General features: G+C 34.6%; 1 protein-coding gene across 12 annotated transcripts in view; it reads left to right on the top strand.

Annotated features, from left to right (window-relative positions):
• Positions 1 to 15,392, top strand: part of DCDC1 (doublecortin domain containing 1) — a 490,806-nt gene that overhangs the window by 293,146 nt on the left and 182,268 nt on the right. For all 12 annotated transcript variants that reach the window (XM_009460183.4, XM_016920610.3, XM_016920609.3 and 9 more), the window contains 2 exons: positions 9,561 to 9,695; positions 10,083 to 10,240. In XM_009460183.4, coding sequence (XP_009458458.2) covers positions 9,561 to 9,695; positions 10,083 to 10,240 — 293 coding nt within the window. The remainder of the gene's footprint in view (positions 1 to 9,560; positions 9,696 to 10,082; positions 10,241 to 15,392) is intronic.

Raw genomic sequence — 15,392 nt, 5'->3', positions numbered from 1 at the left:
CCCTACTTCTGGGTACCAATTTGTCTCATTTGTGCTGCTGTAACAAAATACCACAGACTGGGTCATTTATAAACAATAGAAATTTATTTCTCATACTTCTGAGGGCTGGGGAGTCTAAGACCAAAATGCCAATAAGTTTGGTGTCTGGTGAGGGCTGCTGTCTGCCTTGTTGCTACATCCTCTTGAGGGGACAAATGCCATATTCTCACATGGTAGAAGGGACAGAAAGGGTTGAACAAACTCCCTTGAGCCTTTCTATAAAGGCCTTAATTCTGTCCATGAGAGCTCTGCCGTATGACTCAATCAACTCATAAAGGCCCTACCTCTTAATACTATCACATTGGCAATTAAGTTTCAACATGCGAATTTTGGGGGACACATTCAGACCATAGCAAATGAGTTTTGTGTGGAGGGTTACCAGCTAAACACCTCCCTATGGACAGCTTCCCGTAACTCCAAAGTCAGTTTGCAGTGAATACTACTGGTGCCACCCCTCAGTGACTTCTTCGACGTCCAGTGAGACATGGCTGTGCCCTCTCTGATGTGAACTGGATCTGAGCCATGAGTCAGGCATCTTTCTATACCTTCCATTTCCCCTATACCTGCCATTCTTATATTCTTTAGTGTTCTCTTTAACTGTTACTAGCCACTCCAATCCCCTGTTACTAATTGTTTATGTTCAACTTTCCCTCTTTGATTACTATGTGGTTTGTATCTCCTTACTGGACCCTGACTGATAAGCATGGTGATTTTATTTTTCTACTGTTCTAGAATTACGTCACAACTTGCATCATTTTAGAAATTTAGAGTTTGATACAATTTAAATATAAAAATGTGTTATAATAACATTTCCTTCCCTGAATAGTTATTTGTTGGTACACCAGCTAAAATTTCACCCCATTTATTAACCCAGCCCGAACTATTCACCTTTAGTTCTGTTCATAGAAGGGAATTTGACACATCAATGAAACGTCAAAGCTTTTTAAGAATTACCTTTCCTAACTTTGCTCAAGATTTCACTCCAACTTTCCTTTTATTCATCCCTCATGCCATTTATAATCTTTACCATATTCCTGAGCCAGAGTGAGGCTCTAGGTAGATGAAGAAGGAGTCTTGTACTTCTTGGTAAAAATAAAAAGTAGAATTTTTAGACAATACCAAAATATCTCTCCAGCTGTTTGGCTTGTGCCTGCACGTAATTATGAAACATACCTGAACACAGTTGACTCATATTACCCAAGAACATAATTCCATCTTATCTAAATCTCACTTTTTCCATCAACAGACATAGAAGAGCAGAATCAAGTTTTAAGTGTACTTTCTCATTTTTTTCCCCAAATTTAGGTGCCTTCATATCCACTGCTGCTCAGCTACTCATTTTACCTTTCTTTTTGTCTCATTTTACAATTTTTAAATTGTTCCTAACAATATTATTGCTGATTATCAAATGATGCATACTTTTATGCTTCAAACACAAATTATTTTCAAGGTTTTGTTTCTAAAACTTAATTCCCAAACACAATCACTGATATTTTTACAATAGCTACTCTAAATTCCCAAAGCAAAACTATTTATTAATGAGGCATTTCATTCTTTTAGAGGTTTAGAAATTTTGATTAGCTCTAAATTTAGTCATATTCAAAACTATTTCCATCTAGTTAAGGATAAAATGGAGGATAATTTGATAATTATTTGCAGCTGGATCATAAATGGAGCTCATGTTATTTATTTTTTAAAAAGGCAGAATTACTGCTTTAGGATATTAATAACTAATCTTGGCTCCAACACTTATTAGCTGTGTGGCCTTAGACAAGTCATTTAACCTTTTTAAGCTTCAAATTCTTCCTCTGGAAAATGGAGCTATTAATACTAGCATTTTAAGTATTTGGCACAGATCCTGGCCTTTAACAGCAAATTGATAATTTGTAGCTAATAATGATAATAATAATGAACAAGCTTAAATACATTTATTGCATTTTGTTGTATTGTTTTTACTTGGATAAGTCTTTTGTCTTATTTGTTTTTAAAGTTAACAATTCCTCTATTCCTTTACAAAAAGTTAGTAAAATTATATCACCTCCTTTATACAATTCATAGTTTCAGCTAAATTAAAGATTTAAACGTGGAACCATAAAATAGAAGAAAATATGGATTAAACATCTAACCCAGTGTAATAGTGAGTAGACATCTTCATAGTACATCTTCATAAGTACATCTTCATAAGTGTGCAAACAAAGGGAGAATCCATACAGGGAAAAACTAATGACTTCAGTATATAAAAATGTAAAAACTCCTAAATCTAAAATAATTAAGCAAAAATAAATAGGAGAATATGAAAAATGGGGAAAATCTTTGCAACATAAACATCAGAGAATGAGATAATACTCAATATATAATAAACCTTATATAGGCATAGAAAACGATATGCACTTCAATACAAAAATGGGCAAAGGACATTAAAAGGAAATACATGACAAGAGAAAAATTACAAGAGCCAAACTAAATAAAAATTTCAGCCTCACTAGATATAAAATAACTGTAAAACAATGAGATGGTATTTTCTTCCCTTTAACATTAGGAAGATGTAAAACTAGGAATATACAATGCTGGTAAAGATACAAGAAAACTAACACACTCATTTTATGTATCAGTTATCTTTTGCTTTATTTTTTAATTGTGTAACAAATTACTTCAAAGCATAGTAACTTAAAACAGCAAATACTTATTATTTCATAGTTTTGGTAGGCCAGGAACCTGGAGTGACTTACTTGGGTAGTTCTAACTCAAAGTTACTTGTGAGACTAACTCAGGTTGCAAACATCTGAGGCTTGACCAAGGCTGGAAGATCTACTTCTAAGCATACTTACTTGCTGTAGCCCAGAGGCATTAGTTCCTTTGCCATGTGGGCCTGCACAACATGAGCTAGACAAAAGAGTGAGAGAGAACAAAAGAGCAAAACAGAAGCTGAAGTGCCCCTTATAACCTCATCTCGGAAATGGCATCCACCACTTCTGCCAAATTCTTTGGATGACATAGTGGAAGAGGAAGTGCCCAAAAGGTAGGGCCATGATGTGACTGAATACTCTGCTACCCATTACAGAAGCAAAGACCACAAATATAACAACAACAAAAATGCAGTAATGGGCTTTGCTTCCTGGAGTTGACAGTATGGGAGGGGCTACACAAAGGTATGAATACAAGGAAGCAGGGAACTTTGGGGACCATCAAAGAGAGTGGCACAATATTCCTGCAGGTCAGTTTGACAACATTTATCAAAATCCTTAAAAAATGCATATTCCTTATGACTCAGAAATTTCACTTATAGCAACTTACCCCAAGAAATTAATCAATAGTTTGCACCAAAATGTATCTTTAAGAATGTCCATTATAGTACTATTTAGAATGGTGAATATTGAAAACAGGTTAAGAAATCAACAATGAGATTGTATGAATATATTGTGGCATGTCTTTATTATGAATACCAAATGTTGGCATCACAAATAATGGAGAATAATTTATGATGATTAAGAAAAATCGTAATGTTGTTAATTGAGAAAAATCGGGTAAGAAAACAATATTTTATTTATTACATTTATTTACATTGTACGTAAACATGTATAGAGACAAAACTGGAAGTTTATATGTGAAATGGGTGGTGGAAGTATGGATAATTATTTTCTTCAGTTTTTACTACATTTTCTAAGTTTCTATAAAAAGCATGTATAATAATAAGAAAAAAGAGACCCTCTTCAAAAACATGCCTGATCATTGTATTGACCAAGAGTAGGTAGAGTATCTGGAGTTTAAAATTCCAGGTGAAATTCGGCAGACTTGCCTGCCATACTTCCCTTGAGGACATAAGCACTCCTGTGGAGGTCCAAAGTTAGGTGAAACATAGCCTTTCTAACAGACATGAAGGGAACACCTTGGGAGTGATGGAGATGATCCATCTCCTCCATTTATGGGAAAAAATCTCATAAATGGATGGGGTTCTGTTTAGCAACAGAGTTACAGTTGCATCCTGAGAGTGAATTTGGTAAATGTGAAATTCCGATCATGTTCTTACTCAATCTTTAGTGGGAAAACTTCTCTGTTATGGAAGTTGAACTTACCCAAGGTCACAAAGCCAGTAAATAGCATAGCTGGAATTTAAAACCAGGATAGGACTGTAGGTTGTTAACCAGTATGTGCTATTTGAAGTTGTTGAAATGGGAATTATGTGATTAGAGATGGGCTTTGTTAAAATTTATCTTCTGGTGGTAAAAAATAGGTTAGAATGTGAAGAATGCATTATCAGCCAAAGAGCTGATGGACTTGGAAAATAATGAGGGCTTAAGATATTAGAGGTCCGTTTAGGGTGATGCACTGGTGAAGTTGAAGGGAAGAAAAGTTGAAAGGAGAAAAAGTTGAAAGATTAGGTTTTTGACTTCCTAGAAGAAAAATTTGAGTTTCCGATTTTGGAGGAAGGAGTTGTCTGTATTGGTGGTCTGATGACTGAACCTGTGGGTGCCTCATTGGACGTCAAGATCACCTTGTCTTAGAGTAGATAACACTGAATAACTGTGGTATTAAAGTATTAGACTGGATATTACCTGGGAAATGAATGGTTTAGGATGACTCCAAAGGGAAAATTCCAGGACAATTTGTAAATGTCTCCAAACGCATGATGGGAGGATGAATAATAGCTCTGGTCACTTTGTGTTATTTATATATGTCTGCCACCTTTGCCAAACTTTCAACTCCAGGAAGCAAAGCCCATTACTGCATTTTTGTCATTGTTGTACTTTTGGTCTTTGCTTCTGCAGTGTCTAGCAGAATGTTCAGCCACATCATGGCCCTACCTTTTGGGCACTTCCTCTTCCATTTCACTGGATATATTATATATTGAAGTTTACCATATTCCATGTACATCTTCTTTCTAGTATTAGGGGCATGTACCTCAGAAATGAACTTACATAAAATGTCTTTATTTCTATTAGAGGATGAAGCTATCATAACATGAAGCTACCATAACTATATAAGGTATTTACAATTGCCAGAATTTGAGCCATGCTGCTGTTACTTACGGTCTTGGAATGTGTCTACTGTTTGTTTTCTACTGTTTGTCTTGCTTTTTATAAGTCGATTCTTTTAATGTTCTGATACTGTGGAACATATTTGGTATTGTTTTCTCTCATATTGAAAACACAGTGGTCTTTTGTTGCTGAATTTGGGCTTTGATGTTTTTAGCAGAACCAATATGAAATAATCTGCTTCTCCATTACCCATCACATTCTTTTCAGTTGAATTGTCTTGAATGTACTTAAGACAATAAGAACTGACATAAGAAAACAAAAAGTAACATAATGCAATAAAGATGAATAAGATTAAAGGTAAAATGAAAATCCTATTTTTTTTGGATTAAACTTCTTTTTGCTAATGTTTTGGATTAGCTTAGTGATTCAAAAATCTCGTTCCAAAATTATCTGAATAGTATGTGCAATAATATCACTATTTTCAATTTTTTAAAGTATTAATTTTTATAATATAATATGCGATAAAAATTAATATTAGAAAAAATACATTAATGGGCCAGGCGCGGTGGCTCATGCCTGTAATCCCAGCACTTTGGGAGGCCGAGGTGGGCAGATCACAAGGTCAGGAGATCAAGACCATCCTGGCTAACACGGGGAAACCCTGTCTCTACTAAAAATACAAAAAATTAGCCAGGCGTGGTGGCACATGCCTGTAGTCCCAGCTACTCGGGAGGCTGAGGCAGGAGAATGGCATGAACCCAGGAAGCGGAGCTTGCAGTGAGCCGAGATTGCACCACTGCACTCCAGCATGGGCTACAGAGCGAGACTCCATCTCAAAAAAAAAAAAAATGCATTAATGAGAAGTAAAGTCTCTTCCTCTCAAACTTTATTCCCATTTCCCAGAGTTATTCACTAATAGCATGCTTTTTGTATATTCCCAAAAATTATTATGCATATATTTGCATGTGTAAAATGGTTCTCATTTAAATAATAAAAGGGATACATGTTAGTTTTGAAAAAAATTTTCAATAATTCAGAACTGAATAAAATGATAAGCAAAAGTACCTCTTGAACCTATTCCCCCAATATTAATAGTGTATCATTCTTGATTAGAGACACATACCCCCACCCACACAAAACTATACATATTACTTTGTGATATACTTTTTCCCACTTGATAGGATGTATTTGTGGCCATCTTTTCATACTGACATCCACATCTATGCTGTCTTTTAAAATTTTCCTGGTGATGCACATTTACGCAATATGAGCAATGCTGCAATGGACATCTTTGTAATATGTATATGTTTGTTAAGTCAAAGGGAGTACACATTTAAAATTTTACACATTTAATGCTTATGGTGATAGATATTCCAATTACACTGATTTGATCATTATACATTGTATACAGGTATCAAAATAACAACATGTGCCCCCAAAATATGTACAACTAATATATGTCAGGACATAAAAAGAAAAATAATTACATAGTTAATACACTCATTGATTAATTCAACAAAGATTTGTTTTATTATGCTTTTAATTTGCATAAAATAATCTCTTCTTGACATTTTCTGGATCCCTTTTCTCTTCTTTTTCTTTGCTGGTTTAAAGCTATACTTTATATACTGTTTTAATTGAAAATTTTATTACATTAAAATAGATTTCTTGAATATAATTCACATACCATATAATTCACCTATTTTTAGGTCTTTAATGTTTTTCAGTATATTCACAGATTTTTGCATCCGTCACCACAATCTAATTTTAAAACATTTTCGTTCTCCCTAAAAGACATCTTGGACTTCACATCTATTCCTCTGCCTCTGTCTGCCCCCCTCCCCAGCCTTTATAGATTTGCCCATTCTGGACATTTCATATAAATGGACTCATATAATATGTGGCTTACTGTGATTGATTTTTTTCACTTAGCATAATGTTTTCTGAGTTAATTCAGGTTGTAGCATGCTTTAGTAATTCATTTCTTTTTGTTGCCAAATAATATTCCATTGTATGGAATCATCACCTTTTTAATACCTTTATCAGTTAATGGCATTGTATTTGTTTCCACTATTTTGGCTACTATGAATAATGTTGCTGTGAACATTGGTATGGAAGTTTTTGTTTGTATGTATGTTTTCATTTTTCATAGGTATATAACTAGGAGTGGAATTGCTGGGCCGTATGAAAAGTCCACATTTAACATTTTGAGGACTAGCCAAGCTGTTTCCCCTTCACATTCTTGCCAACTCTTGTTATTCTCTGTCATTTTGATTTTGTTTTTCTTTATCATCCTAGTGGGTAAAAAGTATTACCTTACTGAGGTTTTGATTTGTATTTTTCTGATCACTAGTGATGTTGAATATCTTTTCTTAGCAAATTGTTTATCTTCTTTGGAGAAATGTCTACTAGATCCTTTGCTTGTATTTTCATTGGGTTATTTGTCTTTTCATTAGTGAGTATAAGAGTTCTTTATATATTCCAGATACACATCCCTTATCAGACCTATAATCTGAAAATATTTTGTCTCATTCTGTAGGTTGTTTTTTTACTTTCTTCATGGCATTGTTTGCAACACAATTTTTTAAAAATTTTGATGTAGTACAATTTATTTTTCTTTTGTCACTTGTGCTTTTGGTGGAGCCCCTTACATTAAAATAATAGCCTTTACTTTTTGGAGCACTTTTAGATTCACAGCAAAATTAAGCATAAAGTAAGGCAGTTCCCATATATCCCTTACCCTCACAAATGTACACCCTCCCCTAGTATCTTCATCTCACACCAGAGTGGTACATTTGTTATAATTGGTGAACCTACACTGACACATCATTACCAAAGTCTACAGGTTACATTAGGGCTCACTTTTGGTGGTGCACATTCTATGGGTTTGAACTAATGTATAATGACACATATCCACCATTATAGTATTATACAGAATAGTTTAACAGCCCTAAAAACCCTCTGTGCTGCATCTCTTCTGTCCTCACTGGCAACCACTGATCTTTTTGCTGTCTCCAGAGTTGTAGCCTTTTCAGATCGACTCTTATGCTTAGTAATATGCATTTAAGGTTTTGGAGTGCCTCACATTTTAAACATACATATTTACATTACATCTTCTAACAAAGTTAAAAGTTATTTAGTATCTATTTTTCCAGAACAATATAAGTACCTTAGTGCCATTTCTCTACTCAACACTCCCTCATAATTTTTGTTTTTTAGAATTTTAGCTCCACACTTTAAAAAGTGCAGTAAGGAGTTTATATTATAATTGAGGCAGCATATTTAGGCTTGACAGACTATTAATCAAGCTGAATGACACTGAAGCATGTTGCTTAACTTCCCTGTGTCTGCTTCCTTATCTTTAAAATGAGCACTATAATAGTACCCATTGCAAAGTGCTGTTGCAAGGATTAAAATGCAAATTTATTGTTATGTGGGAAATTACTTCCATGCAAGGGTAGCCTCCAAGTGTATTACTTGGTAAGCTAGGCTAGAGCCCATGGTACACAAAAGTGCACAAAACAAATTAAAATTTTCACATCATGACTTATTAAATCAATTTAAAACATAAAACAAAATGTAAGGAAAGAGAGATGGGCCGGATTAACATAAGTGAAATATTACATGAGTGGGTTGAAGGGTCATATTAGCCTGAATCTGGTCTGCAGTATTTATATATCCTCCCCTTTATGCTACATTACTCTTTCCTGCTGCTGGTGTAGTTACAAGAACCAGAATGAAAACTTGACCGGGAAGCCCAACAAATAAAAGATGCCTGGGACAATGACACACACTTGTTCCATGAGGGCTGTGTGTGAGTCACTTGACCAGTAGCTGTGCTCCCCAGTTAGCCTGATGAGCAGTGACAGATTTTATCCTTCAGAAGATCCCAAATGAGAGTCAACAATGGGTGGCTAATTAAAGACCTCATGATTTTCGTGTGCCTCATGTGCTTCATTTGTATTTAGTATATCATTAATATTTTTTGCTTTGTTTGTTATTTAGTGAGTCATGAATATTAAATGTCTATTTTGTCTTTCTAGCCCTTTCTATGTTCATAGACATATGCTCTACCTTGTGTCTGACGCTCCTCAGGTTACTATCTTATCTATGCTTAATGCAACTCTTTCATTCATTCAATTTGTTTTCTTATCTTCTAGAGCAGAATTGAATACTTCCAAAGAATACAGCAACTACACAATTACATACATGTGTTGTGTATACAATAATACCTTGTATATAGAAATAACTCAATAAATTTAGCTATTATTATTAACATATAAGATTGTTTTACTGTTTTAATCTTATCTAAGGGTGAAAATGAGCTATCTAGCGAAACTTAATCAGATTAAACAACTAATTAGAAACGTTAATATTAAAGTCATTTGGCTTGATTCTGTTATGAAATTGATAATAAAGTACAAAGTTTATTAGCCAGACCTTTTTACTATTAATGTAATTTATCCTCCTCTCTTTCCAGTTGGATGGATTTTTGGCTATTGTTTATAAGGGTGATACTACTTGTTATTTTTTCCTTTCTTACAGGCTTATCCTCAGTTTGTTCTGACCTACCTAGAGGAGCTAAATGCACAAGTAGATGTGACCCAGACAGAGTATCACATTCACCATGGTGCCTGGACCACAGCTCATCAGGAACATGGCAGAAACTTAGCAGAAGAGGTCAGTGTAGGGAGCCACAGGCAAGACAGAAATAGCTCTCTAAAATATATTTTGAAAAGAGAAAAAATGTTCAAGTTGTTTTCAGGAGGCAAGCACAAATTCACAACTTAATGTTACGGATAGTTTAAAATAATACACATAATATCTATATGCACATTTATATTTATGTAAACATATAGCTTTATATAAACATTTTATTAAACAGATGTGATACCCTTTTTTTCTTAGGATTGCCTTCTTTTCTTTTGGCCACATACAAAGGACTTATGTGTTGTAGAAACACTGAAGGAACCATGAAAACTGCAGTGTTATATTTTTGGCATGTATAGTTTAGATATTTCCATTCAATGAAAATTAGCTACATGATTCCTATATTTCATTTATTAGGTTCTGCAAGAAAGTGCCAGCAACCCTGGTCTGAAGCAACTGCCAGAACCCTCAGACACCCATTTAATGCCAGAAGGTTCTCTTGAGGAGACGGGGCAGCTGACAGTAGCACTGGTGAGGAAACTGGAAGAGAAACATCCTAAGGCTTCTGCTCAGAGGTAGGGTACTGAAAGAACTGAGCTTTATTGCTCAATGACATTCAATGTTTTCCTTCAGTTTCATGTAAGATTGATTTCTTGAAGATTATTGAAATATCTCAAAAGCCCTTTGGCTTTCAAGCGTAGTAGTTTTTGGGTCACATTTGATGAAGAAAGGTGACATTTATGTGTATTTTGTTGAAGATTGATGTATGTTATTGTTTATTATTATACTTAGGATGGGTTGCTGTCCTGGGATTTCACTAAAATGCTATGAAATAACTATCATTAATATAATTAAGCTAAGGTACTACAGACCATACACCCAATTGTTAAAATACCAAGCTATGTTGAAGAAGACTACTCCGTGGGCAATCCTTTTTATTTTCCATGAGAATATTATATTTGGACTCAAGGTTAAGTGCACAAAAGATGGTCTTAACCAGTGATAACAAATCAACCCTATTTCCCTTCCTAGAATAAAAATAACATCACTGATATTGCTAACCAATTGAAAAATTATCCTTGGTTAAGAAATGGAAACAATTTCTCTGATCCTCTTTATTTCATTAGAAACTGAAGTTTATTATTATTATTTTGTTGGGGTTGATGTTGTAAATCATAAACTGACTTTATAAATTGCAATTTTAATCTAAAACTGTTTGAAATTACTGTTGACTGAAATACTCTTAAAGGAGCCATATAATTCTTATCATATTCACTAAAGTTTAAGGAAATTCCTAAATTTATTTGATTTAATTAATTTATTTATTTATTGTAAAAATGGGGTCTAGCTATATTGCCCAGGCTGCTCTTGAACTCCTGGCCTCAAGCAATCCTCCCACTTCACTCTCCCAAAGTGATGGGATTATCAGCATGAGCCACCACACCCAGCCTTCCTAAATTTAAATACATGGACTGTAGATAGAAATGTCACTTGCATGAAAAGAGACAAAAAACTTATTTCAATTAAAAGCTATTTTATTCCATGGTGTATATGTGCCACATTTTCTTAATCCAGTCTATGGTTGTTGGACATTTGGGTTGGTTCCAAGTCTTTGCTATTGTGAATAGTGCCGCAATAAACATACCTGTGCATGTGTCTTTATAGCAGCATGATTTATAATCCTTTGGGTATATACCCAGTAATGGGATGGCTGGGTCAAATGGTATTTCTAGTTCTAGATCCCTGAGGAATCGCCACACTGACTTCCACAATGGTTGAACTAGTTTACAGTCCCACCAACAGTGTAAAAGTGTTCCTATTTCTCCACATCCTCTCCAGCACCTGTTGTTTCCTGACTTTTTAATGATCGCCATTCTAACTGGTGTGAGATGGTATCTCATTGTGGTTTTGATTTGCATTTCTCTGATGGCCAGTGATGATGAGCATTTTTTCATATGTTTTTTGGCTGCATAAATGTCTTCTTTTGAGAAGTGTCTGTTCATATCCTTTGCCCACTTTTTGATGGGGTTGGAACAATGAGAACACATGGACACAGGAAGGGGAACATCACACTCTGGGGACTGTTGTGGGGTAGGGGGAGGGGGGAGGGATAGCATTAGGAGATATACCTAATGCTAAATGACGAGTTAATGGGTGCAGCACACCAACATGGCACATGTATACATATGTAACAAACCTGCACATTGTGCACATGTACCCTAAAACTTAAAGTATAATAATAATAAAATCAAAAAAAAGAAAAAAAGGGAAAAAAAAGCTATTTTGTATTACTAAATTACATATTCCACCTGGAATTTTTACAGGAAGGGAACGTTTTTTCTGATAGATAGCAAAAGTGACTCTCCAATTTATTATTTATTTAATTTATTATTTAAACCTCAAGTCTTTTGTACTTGTTGTTTTGAAGATAGAACACAAAGTAACAAATTTAGTACCTTGCTGTATCATAATATGGGGTGTCAGAACGGTACGGAAACTTAAGTTCCAGGTATTCTTTTTCCTGCTAGTTATTTTTTAATCACATACAAGATTCTCAACTCCCTGATGCTCCATCTACAATAGGACCACAGGCTGAGCAGCCAGATAGTCAAGCCCCTCTCCACTATTCTCACATCACTAGAATGTAATTCCCTTGGGGAAAGTCTTTGTCTGATGTTTTCATCTAAAATAGGAACTCAAGAAACACTGGGACACTTGAGAACTCGTAATACCGCTCTATGAGGCTGTTTCTGGCCTCTCTAGGCTTATTTGGCAGCCATTTCTACTCAGCCATTTTTGAGGGAAAGCTGGCGCTTGTCATTATCTTGGGACCTTATTATCCTGGGTTTTCATCCTTATCCTGGGCTTTACTCAAGAAAGAGGCACAGTTTACTTCTGCTCTCAGATTCCTGAAACATATATGGGGTTTGTGTATTTGCCCCATGCTGTACCTGGCCCTCATGGTAACTCACCTGCTTTGCCGATTTCACCCTTCCCATGCTTAAAAATATTTTCTCTAAGGGTATAGGGCACTGGGTAGCTTAGGGATTTGGCTTTTGCATTCTGTTGTTGCTTCTTCCCTGAGGCAATGCAATCTGATGACTGCACTTTGGAAGAAAGGAATATAGTATTAGAAAAAGTGACGCCAAAAAAGACAGGGCAGTTAATGTCAGCTGCCATACCAGAAGACCTATCTGAGGTTGTTAGAATTAACTGAGATGTCTTTAAGTTTCCAGGAAAGTAGTAAGCATTCAAGTGTTAGTTGTGAAAATGTTCTGAAAACAAGTAGAGATAGAAAAGAATTTTTAATAGGGGTTTTACTTAGATTTATGCTTTTATAGTCAACAAGAATTGACTAGTAAATCTTTTTGGGATTTGATTTCATAGGAAATCTTCCAGAGGCATTTTCTTGGTGAGCATTTCTCAGGGTTTATGTGATAGGCTCCATACGTGATAGGCTCCAGGTGCCTTCTTCTTCTTCTTTTTTTTCTTAAGGCAGGGATTTATCTACATTCTTCCCCCTCTGCCTCCACAATTTACTACAGTAGATGTAATTTCAGTTTCTTTACCTCTTAAAACACACACACACACACACACACACACACACACAATCTAAAATGATCACTGAAAAGTAGGCATAGAAGTGTGCTTCTCTCCTTGCTTTGATAAAATAAGTTGTGTGTACATTGAATTCTAAGTTTGGTCCAAAGTAAAGTAAATGCCATATTCTGGCATTAAGTGTCTGGAATGTGTTTGTTTACATTAGTTTATCCAAAGGAGTCCTTTACCCTTTTTTAAATGGAATAGGGGGTGGAGAAGGACTGGGACAGCCAACAAAGCATGCTGACCCAGCTTGTCACCCAGTGACCTGTGAGAAGGAAATAATGAACTGTGAGTAGCTGTCATCTTAACTGTTTCTGACAGTTTGCCTTTGGGCACATCTGTGTTAGTTGCATTGGAAAGGCCTTTGTTCTTTTCCCACTAGTGACTTTGTGGAGTGCTGAAGGGTTTGCTAGCTACTGTACTCCTAACCAGCCCTTCCTTCCCAGGGAAGCGAGCAGCTGCCAGGGATCGCACTGACATTTCTCTTCATGACTCAACTTGGCATGGACTTCATTCTTTTAAAAGAAAACATAGATTTAAAAGCCATTTGATTTTTTTTCAATTAAAATGTGCTTTAATATCTCATGAGCTTTGGAACTAATAAAACAGCAAACTTATAAAAATACATTTAGTATTACCCTAATTTTATATAGACAAATAACTAACCAAATGGGCGGGTGATTTGAGGAAAATATAACAAATTATTGAAAGTTTTTGTCGCATTTTTAAATATTTAGTTATTTTCCAAATTTTAATAATTAAATGTTTGCATTAGGACAAAAATCAATACAAGTTATGAAGAGCATTTTAAATGTAGACACTTGATACTTTGCTATTAAGAATATTTGGACTAAAATTGATAATTGTCATGTTACATTTTGTTTCACATTTTCCACTGATACTTTTAAAATAAACTTTTATCTAAAAATATAAACCTCAGAATATTGCAGTATTTAAATTTTAAAGTCTATCTTGTACATAAAATTATTGTAATCACTAGGAGATATGATTTGATAAGAAACAGGTGTTTCTGTTCCTCGGTTTTTCTGAAGTATAACTACCAATTCAATGGTAACAAAGGCAGAACATTTTGAATAATGCATATCATGCCCTAAGATAATTGTTTATGTTAAAATGAAAGCTTCATTTATAAAATATAATTCCTGAGTGAGTTTTAAAGCCTTATTTACATTTTTACAATTGCTGTAAAGTCAGTCCTTCTGCTATAATTATGTCCAGCTACAATTGGCATGAAATAAAATTAAGCGTTTGGTTCTCAATTTATTATGTTTACCATTTTAGGAGAATATAAATTCAAACTCTACTGCATTGGTCAATTTTTATAAGGCCCTTTTTTCCCCTGATAAAATAGGAGAAATGAAGCTTGAAAGAAGTGACATGCTTTTTTCTTTATTCAAGGTTCTTTTCTCTTAGTAACAGATTTGAGATGCACCAGCTAAAGGAACTATTATAGTCTCCTGCTTTTCAAAGAAAGGCAAATCAATAGCAATGAGAAACTCTTTAAGCAGACAAATAATGATCATGTCTATATAATTATAAATTGTAAAAACCCACATATTAAAAATTGAATTACATTCTGATTTTCTTGAATATACAGTAGCATAAGAGTACTATATTAAATCATTTGTGTAGCTTTGCATATAGTTGGTGGTAATTTGTAACTCTTATTTGCTTTGAACTTTCTCCTCCTTCTGCTGAGTAAATATTAACACAATTTTTGTAGAGCTAGTGAACTCACAGGTCAGTTTTGACAATAGTCAGGCTGTCTTTTTAAGAAAAGTGAATTGTTTAAATTGCTACAGCTCCATTTCTTATTTCTAGAACTATTACCAATAAAGGTAAATGTTAATATAATAATTGCTTTTGATAGTCATTAAATCCAACTATACTTTCTAGGAATAAAATCCCAGGCTTTAAGCATTTGCCTTTAGCTGTTTTATAGTGTATTTGGAAGCGTGGCATTATATTTAAGAACATGAAATTATTGTATGTTTCAAGATTGTGAAGATATAATTTTGTTTTTTGATTAGAAAAGTCAAATATCCTGATATTGGCTGATACTGTTGCCTGTTTAGGTTTTGGTATATTTAAAAAATTAATTCC

The sequence above is a fragment of the Pan troglodytes genome, chromosome 9 (genome assembly GCF_028858775.2).
Source record: "Pan troglodytes isolate AG18354 chromosome 9, NHGRI_mPanTro3-v2.0_pri, whole genome shotgun sequence".
Lineage (NCBI taxonomy): Eukaryota > Metazoa > Chordata > Mammalia > Primates > Hominidae > Pan > Pan troglodytes.
The sequence above is the reverse complement of the archived record's forward strand: the minus strand, read 5'-3'. Positions and strand labels throughout refer to the sequence as shown.